Genomic DNA, 11268 nt, shown 5'->3' with positions numbered 1-11268 from the left:
CCGGCTGCACCCGACTCCTTCACGCGTGTGGACGTGCTTGTACATCGCTCCGGCGTGTGCAGCACGAGCCGCGTCGCTCTTCGACGTCGTGTGCTGCCGCGCGGGGTTTGTGCGTCCACCCGCACTGCGTCGTGCGTGCCGTAGGATTGTTCCCCTGCCCCACGCCCACGTTTCTCTTTCCCACTTCGAGCGACAAGACATCGGGACGACACCTGCTCCACGCACGGGTGCGGTGCTTTGTGCACGTGCCACGTGTGTTGTGTTTGTATGCGCGTGTCTTGTGTTTGTGTCCGCAGTGGGAATGCACTTCTCGTGACCTGTATTCGTGCTCTGTGTTTCTACCGTGCCTCATGAGTTTCCGCACACCGGGAGGACGCCCGCCGCGCGCGGGTCACCGTCGTCACGCCAGCACGTCGTTCTTGACACTCGAGCCGACGACTCTTCAAGAGTTCCGTGCAAGAGAAGAGCTCGAGTACCATGCTGCGCACATTGCCGACGAGTGTCTGCGTAAGCAAGCCACCATTACGCTGCCGGCGGACCCTGCCCTGCCTGTGGCTGTGCTCGGCAGCAATGCGGCACCGGCAGTAGTTGTGGATCCTCCCCAGGCGAGCCGTCTCTCCCTGGTGCAGGACACCGCCCTTGCTGAGAGGGTTGCCGCTCCGCTGCCCTCTTCAGACGACGACGAGGACATGGACTCCTCGCGCTCGCGGAAACGCCCCCGCGAAGCGGAGTGCGAGGAGGACGAATCGGCCTGCCCTCGCAAGCAACCGCCTTGCTCGGAGGCTCACGTATCACCCGTCGCTCACTCGGAGCGGACGGACGACAGCAGCTCCGTCTTCCGACTCCCGGGACAGACGGTCACCACATCGTCCCTGCCCCCCGCACAGGATGGTGCTCGTCCCGAAACGCCGGCGCTGCTTACGCCCACGGACGCTCGCGCTTCGCCAGCTGATAGTGGCGATGGCGAGCTCCCTCCCACGTCGTCTGCTACCAAAGACGCTCGCCACCCGATCGGATCGGTCCCGATGGTGCTCGCAGATTCCACGCCACCCGACTCGAAGCTGCACGGCTCTGTACATCAGGCGGCACAGTTCCTGAAGGGGTCCCCCCGCCACACCTCTGCACAGCAGAACCAGGGGAAAAAGAGAACGAAGAAACAGCAGAAGTCGAAGAAATCTGCTAACACTTCAGAGGCTTCTTCTTCACGGGTTGCTGCTGACCCATGCCACGCACCAGTGACCCAGGTCGCCCTCAAGACGGTGCAGCACGCTGCCCCCGGCGTCCAAGAACCACCCTCAGATGGGTTCGAACTGGTTCGTTCCAAGGCTAACCGGCGGCACACGAGGGCCCTGGAGAATGCTGCCCTGCCGGTGAACCCTAAGGTGGTCGGCACGGTGCTTTTCCGTCCTTCGGCACCCGGTGGAGCCTTCCGTTGTGCGCCACGCCTCGTACTCGCGGCAGCGCTTTTAGCGCGCCCCGGTGTCGCTGCGGTGAGGGTGAACAACAAGCGCAACATCGTGGCCGCCGACACCACCACCCGGGCCTGCCTGGAGGAGCTGATGACGGTCACCGAGCTCCACGGAATCCCGGTTACTGCTCGCCCGCCGGCTGAGCGCGGGATGAGCACCGGCTTTCTGCATGGGGTGGACGGAGAGCCTGCAGACGAGGACCTCCTGAGGGCCATCGAATCCAGCGTCCCGGTGGTGTCTGCAACCAGGCAGGGCAACACCATCACTATCCGTTTCGCCGGACCGGTCCCCCCTGAACACGTGAGCCTCTTCAAGCTCTGGTTCAGGGTAAGGCCGGCCAGGCCACGCCCACTGCAGTGCCGGCAGTGTGGTTGTTTCGGTCATGTGGCGGAAGCCTGCAGGTGGCCGACGGGCTGCATTGGCTGCGGCAAGAGCCACGCCACAGGGTCCTCTTGCCAGACGGTCCACTGTGTGGTGGGCCACACACTGCGGTGGGCCACACACTGCAGACACCCCCGCCTGTCCCATGTGGCAGCAGGAACGACGTGTGGCCACCATCATGGCCTCCTCGACCACAGCACTCTCCAGGCGTGCGGTCAGAGCCGCGGTGCGTGAGGAGAGCAACGTGGAGCAGGCCTTCGCACCTCCGGCGCGATCGTACGCGGGTCTGGTGAGGGGTGCCCCCGCTCCCTCGCGGCGCCCAGTACCAACCCCGCGAGCCTCCCGCCGCCGGGTTCCAGAGACTGCTGTGGCCTCCACTACCACGCCGCCAGATGCCCCCATGCCCCAGACTACGGTGGACCAGCTGGTGACCAATCTCCTGCTGACCATGCAAGCAGTCGGCTCTTTGCTGCCTGCTGAACATCCACTGAGAGCCATCTGCCTGCAGGCAGTGGCAGCCCAGACCACAGCCAACCACCATGGCTGATCCGCATAGGGTGAGCAATGGTCGTCGCCGCCCCAGTGTCCTCTAGTGGAACACTAACTCCCTGCGGCGGCGACATGCGGACCTCTCCCTACATCTCCTGCAGAGCGAGTACGATGTGCTCGCTCTGCAGGAGATGTACGTAGCTGCTGAGGAACTGCGCCTCCCTGGCTATGTGGGTTACAGCAGCCGAACCTCCTGTGCACGGGCGGATTGCCATGCAGTGCCTTGCCTCGACGACAGCCATAAGCAGGGCGCACCTCGTTGCTCTGTGTACGTGAAGAGGGAACTCCTTCAGGCGGAGGTGAGCATGGCAGACCTTGTCAGCGGCCCCCTCGAGTGCTGTGCTGTTCGAGTGCGCCTCGAGGGTACCGACACCACAGTGGCCTCCGTCTACATCAGGCCGGGCCAGCCGTGGGATCCTGCATGCCTGCGGCAGCTGGCCCACCGTCTGGAGAGGGAGTTCCTACTTTGCGGGGACGTCAACTCCCATCACACGGCCTGGGGCAGTAGACGGTGCTGCCCACGAGGGAAGGAGCTGCAGGACGTTCTCCAGCAGCTAGGCCTGCAGATCCTGAACACCGGCCTACCTACGTTCCTCCGACGCTCTGGCCGAGCAGTCCGCTCGGCCATTCACATCAGCGTGGCCACAGAGGGCTATCGGTACTCCTGGGCACCACTCCCGGACACCTGGGGGTCTGACCACCTGCCTCTCCTGCTCTCTCCATTCCAAGGCAAGACACCTAGGAGTCGGGAGTACCACATCGTGGACTGGAGGGCCTTCAGACGGCTTTGCCACCAGGACACCTCCGGCGGAGACTTACTCCAGCTGGTGGTCGACAGCGCCAGGGCTGCAACTGTCACCACGACAGCACAGGTAGGCCAGCCGGTTCCAGACCTGAGGCACCTGGCCCTGCGAGCGGAGCGGCACCGGGCGGAGCGCCAGGCACTGCGCACTGCCCGGCCGGAGCTTTGGACCAGGTACCGCCGCGTGGATGCCGTTTGCAGACGCCATGCACGGAGACGCCGGCGCCAGAGCTGGGAGGGTGTCTGCTCTTCTATAAGCCGCACCCAGGATGGTCCCCGTGCGTGGCGCCTGCTGAAGTGCCTGCTGATGGTTCCACAAGCCACACGTCAGGTGCTGTCAGTTGCCGTGCACCTTGGAATCAGCGCTGCTGCCCTGGCCGAGCTTTTGGCAGATCGGTTTGCCGCCAGAATACCTGCCCTGCTGGCCACACCACCATCGGCTGCTGCTCTGCCATATCCTGAATCCTGCCATCATCCAGGATGGGTGGCTGCACAGATCCAGGAGCTGTGTAGCGAGTCCATCCGGATTCATGAGCTTGAAGCAGCACTCAGCAGGACCAAGCGCCGGAGCACGCCTGGAGCTGATGGCATCACGTTCCAGATGCTGCGGAATCTGGAGGAGGCCGGTCGTCAACGGCTCCTGGAGTTCTTCAACGACATCTGGAGCACAGAAGACATACCAGAGAGCTGGCGAGGAGCAGTGGTAGCGCCGATCCTGAAGCCTCGGAAGCCTGCCACAGCACTGTGTTCGTACAGGCCGGTCTCCCTCACCTCTGCGGCCTGCAAGGTGCTGGAGAGAGTGGCCTTGGCGCGATTGGAGTGGATTGCGGCGCAGCTGCAATTCTTCCCAGAGCAACAGTCGGGCTTCAGGTGCTACCGCTGCACGGCGGACTCAATCGCGGACGTCGTCGCCACTCTCGAGGATGCCAAGGCCTGCGGGGACGTGGCCATGCTAGTGCTGCTGGATGTGGAGAGTGCTTTTGACGGCCTCCCTCATACAGTCGTCGAGGCTGCCATGGACGGACTCGGCATCATCGGATGCCTCCGTGGCTTTGTCACCGCATTCCTGTCGGGAAGGACCTTCCGTGTCCGTCTTGGAAGGGAGCTGAGCGAACCCAGGGACATCACAGCAGATGTCCCACAAGGGTCAGTGCTCAGCCCCTTCCTTTTCAACATGGCACTGGCAGGATTGCCGGCATCACTCCCAGCTGCCGCCCGATTCCCGGCCCGCTGCTCCATCTATGCAGACGATGTGGCACTCTGGGTACGGGGACTGAGGCGGTCGATCCCAGCCATCAGGAGGTCGCTGCAGGAGGCCCTGGATGCGGTCGTCTCCTACCTAGGAGGCATTGGACTCAGGGTCTGTGCTGCCAAGAAGGAGGCCCTCCTGATACACCCAGTGGCCTCGGCACGCCGGTACGTCAAGCAGCTGAAGGTTGGTGCCAAAGCACTACCATGGAATCTGGTCGGTAGGTACCTGGGGCTCGCCATCGACCACCGGCTTACTTGAATTCCAGCTGCCAAGGCGACCATGACCAAAGTGCGCCGAGTCCAGGGGGCTATCAGCAAGCTTCAGCAGCATGGTCGTGGATGCACCACAAAGTGGGCTCTGCGGCTCAACCAGGCCGCAGCAACATCTGCTCTCCTCTACGCCCTCCCATTGGTGAACCTGTCTCCAGCCAGGAGATGCCAACTGGAGGGACTGCACAGGGGTGCCGTGAGGGCCATTCTGGGGCTCCCCAAGTATTCCCCAGTAGCAGCAACACTCGCCGAGGCCAACGAGTGGCCTCTCTCTCTCCGAATGCTCCAGCAAGCGCTGGGACACCTGGACCGGCTACACCGGACACCTGATGGCAGGGCCCTCCTAGAACGGCTTCGCAACCTACCATCGTCACGCATGGGAGGGCTCTGCCTTCTCTACGAGCAGATGGTGACTCACCCACCAGTGGCGGTTCCCTCACCACCACCACACCACCGGCCACCGGAGGTCTACCTCTCCCTCGATGGGGCTACAAAGCGTGGGACACCTGTGACCGCTCTGCAGCAGGCAGCATCCTGCAAACTCCAGGAACAACTGGAGGGTCGGCTGCAGGTGTTCACCGACGGTTCTGTGATGCCGGATGGGTCAGCAGCAGCGGCGTGCGTCATCCCTGCCAGAGCCATCAGCAGGCAATGCCGTCTGCCGTTCCCAGCGAGTTCGACAGTGGCGGAGCTGGCGGAGCTTCACCTGGCGGCTGACCTCCTGGCTGAGGACCCTCCTGCACGGCCGGTTGCTGTGCTATGCGACAGCAAACCGGCGCTGCAGTCCCTTTCCAACTGCCGTCGAGCTGGACTGACGGGGTCCCTCTTGACCGCGAAGTTCTCGGCGCTCGCCTCCTCCGGAGTGTCCGTCTCCTTTCACTGGCTGCCCTCCCATGTGGGCATAGCTGGTAACGAGGAGGCGGACACCCTCGCTAAAGCTGCCCACCACCCAGGAGTCACATTCACTCGATCAGTGGCGGCTTCAGACTACTCGAGGCCACGACTGAAGCAGCTTCTACTGGCGATCCACCCCGACCCGAGGGTGGCAAATGGCAAGGGACCTAAGCTGCTCCCCGAGTCTGGCCTCACCAGGCGAGACAGAGCCACCCTGCTGCGACTCCGGACTGGCTGCATATGGACAGCAGCCAGGCTTCATGCCAAAGGCCGCAGCGCCTCCCCCTCGTGCCAACGATGCGGTGACCTCGAGACACTCGAACACCTCCTCTGCGCCTGTCCAGCCCTAGCACAGGAACGTTCGAAGGTCATCCGAGCCTATAGACTGCAGGGACTTCCTGCTGACTCACTGACCAACCTGCTTGTCATATGTAAGTGCCGCGAGGTGCCGCTGGAGGATCGGAGCGGCCACCCAAGCTCTGGGAAGAAGAAGTGAACGGGTGCACGAGCGCGGCGGCACGAGACGAGCTCGCAGTGTTCGAGCCAGGCGGGCAGCAGTTCGGAGCTCCTGGGGCGAACGAGGCGAGAGGACCTGCCTGGCGAGACGTCCGTGGCAAGGTGCAGAGGATCGCGGAGCCGGGCGTGGACGAGGGCGTCCGAGGAAACAGGGCTCCTGCTGCCAGTGCTCGAGGCGCTGGTTGACCCGAGTGCCGCCGGTCCCTGAGCTGCTGCACCTGAGCTGTGCCCAGCAGCATTCGTCTGGCACAGATGTTGCTGTGCTAGACGCGGTCCTCACGTGCGACCGCCGCACGTGGATTTCGAGCGGCGTACGAGCTGGCCACCGAAGTCGTGCTGTACAAGGCGTTCCCTGCCTGCTGCCGTTGCTGCTCCTGAGCGTGCCGAGCCCGAGAACCGTGCTGGACGGGGCCTGAACGTGTCGTCGTCGCAGTCGGCTCGAGCACGGGTGAATCTGCAGCGCCTTGGACGACGGAAGCGTGAGCCTCAAAACACGGGACTGGCACAGCCCGTTTATACTCGTGTGCTGTGCGTGTGTGGACACACTGACTGCCGTTACGCAGACCATCAGCTATCTCTGTATATATATTTGTAGGGTTCTTTTCCTTTTTGATAAATGCTCCAAAACGACTCTCTTTCTTCCGCATCACTGCGCACTAGCGAAAGTGCCGAATAGTCCCAAACACTACAATTTCTGGCGTCCGCGACAGGACAAAGCTTGATTTCCATCCGTAAGAGCCGCACTTCGCTTGTGTGCATTGGTCGGAAATGGACTGGGAGAAGTTTATCCCGATAGGCAAGGAGCTTGGGTTGTCAGGCAAAGAACTAAGAGTGGATTGACGAGCAGCATAACCGAGAGCGAGATAAACGAGCCGAGGACAGGGAAGCAGCGCGAGTCACGCATGAACAGGAGATCGCTCGACTGACGGCGGAACGAACTCTGCTAGAGACTAGATGTCTCGCAGAGCACGCGGCTGGAACGGTCGAAACCGTTAGAGAACGCGGGGACAACAGCGGTGAAGCATTTAGAAGCCCCCACAAGCTTATTCCACCCTACAACGAGGGCCGCGACGAACTCGATGCCTACATACAGCGCTTCGAGCGGGTAGCCACCAGCCAGGGATGGCCAAGCGACAAGTGGGCGCTATCATTAAGCTTGTGCCTGTCAGGTGAAGCTTTGAGCGTGGTCGGACGCATGTCTGCAGAGGATGCCACAGACTACCAAAAGCTGAAGCAAACTTTATTGCAAAGGTTTCGGTATACCGAAGAAGGATACCGTCAAAAGTTTCGCGAGGCTAAGCCAGAGAATTCCGAGACAGGGCGGCAGTTTGCTGGTCGACTGCTCGGGTACTTCGATCATTGGCAACAGATGGCGAAAACAGAGAAAACTTATGAAGCCTTAAGAGATAAGATTGTATCAGAACAGTTTTTGCTACGTTGCGATGAGAGGCTTGCCATCTTCCTGAAAGAGCGAGGATGCCGTGACCTCGACAAGCTAGCCGAAGCCGCTGACCATTATTTGGAAGCGCAAGGCTTATCAAACCTAGCCAGAGGAAAAGAAGCAAGAGAAGCTAGTAAAGCAGCCTTGCAGAGCAAGAACTGTGAAAGAGAGGCCGAAAAAGAAAAAGTTCGGTGCTTTCTATGTGGCAAGCAAGGACACCGTGCGGCAGATTGTTGGACGCGGTCAAAAGGACCGAAGTCGTCCTCGTCTTGCTGGAAATGCAGGAAGCATGGACATAAAGCTGACGAGTGCCCAAACACAAAGAGCCGAAACAAGGAGGCGTCAAGTGCCATTGCTGACTGTGACCTGATGCATGCCGCCCGGAATGAAGAAAATCGGCTTCCTGCCACTAAATCCGAAGAGGAAACAAGGCCACCTGTTAAAATGGATGGAGAAGACATCTGTCTTGGTCTTCTGACGCAAGAGATGCCGACGGCAACCGGATATCTCGACGGACATCCGATGACGGTGCTGCGAGATTCCGGTTGCAATATTGTAGTCGTCAGGCGTTCGCTAGTACCGGAAAAGAATTTCACCGGTATCATGCGTACCGTTTACCTTCTGGACGGTTCATATAAGCAGCTTCCAGAGGCAAAAGTCTACGTAGACTCTCCTTTCTACCGAGGAACGACACTGGCACTCTGCATGGAAAAGCACCTCTATGATGTTGTTCTTGCGAACATCGACGGGGTGTTCTGCCCTATTGGTTTTAACACGTCACATGACCCGTCTGATGGTTCAAAACTACACGAAGAGTCGGCACCAGCAGAGGAGCCTGTTCGACACCAAAGCGTGTCCCAAGATAGAACAACCTTGAGCGCAGCGACAACAAGGGGAACCAAGGAAACAAAGCTACCTGTCGCTGCATCTAACGCACTAGATGTGAGCCCACAAGTTCTGGAAGAGTTGCAGCGAGCAGACCATACCTTGGAGGGTTGTTTTTCGTTGGTCGGCAAGGCAACGACAATGCGATCAGCAAACGTCGAATTTGTTTTGACCAAAGGGATTCTTTACCGACGCTACAGATCTCTGACGAGGAAGGAAGTAGACCAGCTGGTTGTCCCCCAAAGCCTGCGCCAGTTCGTCCTTAAGGTGGCGCACGAAGGAGTTTTGGCAGGCCACCAAGGTATTAAACGCACTACTGACAGGATACTGGAAGAGTTCTATAGGCCAGGCGTTCAGGCTGAGGTGACACGATTTGTGCGCTCTTGTGACATCTGCCAGCGTACAGTTCCGAAGCACCTAGTCGGACGTGTCCCCCTGGGGAACATGCCAGTGATTGACACGCCATTCCAACGTGTGGCGATTGATATAATCGGGCCACTCTCGCCGACATCGGCAAAAGGAAACCGATATATCCTGACAATGGTGGACTGCGCCACACGCTATCCTGACGCCGTTGCATTGCCAAGCATTGAGACGGAGAGGATAGCAGAAGCGTTGGTGGAAATGTTCTCGCGTGTGGGAATTCCAAGGGAAATCGTGAGCGACCGAGGCCGATCCTTCCCTTCAAGTTTAATGCAAGAACTAAGCAGACTACTGTCCTTCCGACATTTGCCAACAACCCCATACCACCCTATGGCGAATGGCCTTGTTGAGCGTTTTAATGGCACGTTAAAACAAATGATACGGCGCATGTGCCAGGAAAGTCCAAAGAATTGGGACAGATACTTGGCGCCATTATTATTTGCTTATAGAGAGGTGCCTCAGTCCAGTCTGGGATTTTCTCCTTTCGACCTACTGTATGGTCGATACATTAGAGGCCCAATGGCCATTCTAAAGGAATTATGGACACGGGCAACTCTTGATGAAGAAACCAAGACCACATATGGTTATGTTATGGAGCTTAGCGAACGTTTACAGGAAACGTGCAGAATTGCTCACGAGGAGCTGCAGAAAGCAAAGCTGACACAAAAGAAGTACTACGATCGCAAAGCAAAGCCATGTCAGCTCTGTGCCGGAGACAAGGTGTTGTTATTGTTACCTTCCGATAACAACAAACTAATTCTAACCTGGAAAGGCCCCTTCACTGTATTGGAAAAACGTAGTGAAGTCGACTATGTTGTTGATCTGGGCACCCGCACCAGTCTGTTCCATATTAACCTCCTGAAGAAGTATGAGGAGAGACCACTTTCGACGGACTCCGCGGGACGCGCGGCTGTCACGTTGCAGACTGAACAAGTGGAAGGGGACTCAGACCTACCGTTCCTTTCATTTAACCAGCGCGAGACCTACCGTGACGTCAGAGTCGCTGACACATTGGATATTAACCAGAAGGCGCGGGTCGAACAAATTCTGTCGAACTACCAAGACATTTTTTCGGATGTTCCGGGCAAAACGAACTTCGTTGCGTGCAAGCTCACGACAACATCTACAGAGCCAGCGAATGTGCGCCAATACCCGATAGCATTTGCTGTGCAACAGGCAGTAGAGGAAGAAGTGCAGCAGATGCTGGCGCAGGGAATTATTGAACCATCGGACTCACCCTACCACTCGCCAATTGTCGTGGTTAAAAAGAAAGACGGCAATATGCGTCTCTGTATTGATTTCCGACAGTTAAACAAAGTAGTCGTCATGGACAATGAGCCTATTCCACGAGTTGACATGATGTTCGCAAGCTTGGGGAAGGCTCGCTATTTCTCCAAGTTTGATTTTACCAAAGGCTACTGGCAGGTACCAATGCATCAGGACTCTAAACATATGACAGCTTTTCAGTCTATGTCAGGCCTGTACCAATTCCGCTTCATGCCCTTCGGCAGTAAAACAGCGCCAGCGGTGTTCACTAGGCTCATGAGAAAGGTTGTGGCTGGTATCTCTCACGTACATCATTACTTTGATGATGTGCTTATAGCCACAGACACCTCGGAGACGCACGTAAACACATTGGAATGTTTCTTCCGGCAAGTGCGGTGTGGACACCTCACAATCAAGCCATCCAAGAGTGAAGTTGGTTCAACTACGGTGAAGTTCTTGGGCCACATCGTGGGACATGGCGTCTTGCGACCACAACTGGAGACCCTTGAAAAGATACAAACTGCAAAAAGGCCGCAAACAAAGAAAGAGGTCCGTTCTTTCCTGGACCTTACAGGTTACTACCGCGACTTCGTGCCCAACTATTCCAAGGTGTCTTCTTCTTCTTTCTGGTGTTTTACGTGCCAAAACCAGTTCTGATTATGAGGCACGCCGTAGTGGAGGGCTCCGGATTAATTTTGACCACCTGGGGTTCTTTAACGTGCACTACAACGCAAGCACACGGGCGTTTTTGCATTTCGCCTCCATCGAAATGCGGCCGCCGCGGCCGGGATTCGATCCCGCAACCTCGTGCTCAGCAGCGCAACGCCTTAGCTGACTGAGCTACCGCGGCGGGTTCCAAGGTGTCTCATCCCTTGACAGAACTCACTCGAAAACGCGCGCCGAACAAGGCAATATGGGAACAACGTCACCAGGTGGCTTTTGACGAACTTCGACGATTATTGTCCACCAATCCGATCTTAAAGTCTCCGGACCTCGAGAAGGCATTTATTCTCCGCACAGACGCATCGTCCACCAGTGTGGGAGCTGTACTCATGCAATGTCATGAAGACGTTCTTCATCCTGTCGCCTACGCAAGCAGGAAGCTCCTTCCGCGGGAGACA

The 11268-nt window shown here is 58.3% G+C and overlaps 1 protein-coding gene across 1 annotated transcript; it reads left to right on the top strand.

Moving 5' to 3' along the window:
- Nucleotides 1-350: 350 nt before the first annotated feature.
- Nucleotides 351-2397, top strand: LOC119462550 (uncharacterized). Its single transcript, XM_037723892.1, has 2 exons — nt 351-1796; nt 2008-2397. The coding sequence occupies exons 1-2, from the start codon at nt 351-353 to the stop codon at nt 2395-2397; spliced, it is 1836 nt and encodes a 611-aa protein (XP_037579820.1).
- Nucleotides 2398-11268: the final 8871 nt, after the last annotated feature.

Source organism: Dermacentor silvarum, chromosome 8 (assembly GCF_013339745.2).
Source record: "Dermacentor silvarum isolate Dsil-2018 chromosome 8, BIME_Dsil_1.4, whole genome shotgun sequence".
NCBI classification, from domain to species: Eukaryota; Metazoa; Arthropoda; class Arachnida; order Ixodida; family Ixodidae; genus Dermacentor; species Dermacentor silvarum.
The sequence above is the reverse complement of the archived record's forward strand: the minus strand, read 5'-3'. Positions and strand labels throughout refer to the sequence as shown.

Bases quoted from the DNA above. Each gene is read 5' to 3' on its own strand.
- LOC119462550 (XM_037723892.1), top strand. From the start codon at position 351: ATGAGTTTCCGCACACCGGGAGGACGCCCGCCGCGCGCGGGTCACCGT. The intron at 1,797-2,007 runs GTAAGGCCGGCC...ATGTGGCAGCAG, and splicing joins TCTTCAAGCTCTGGTTCAGG to GAACGACGTGTGGCCACCAT.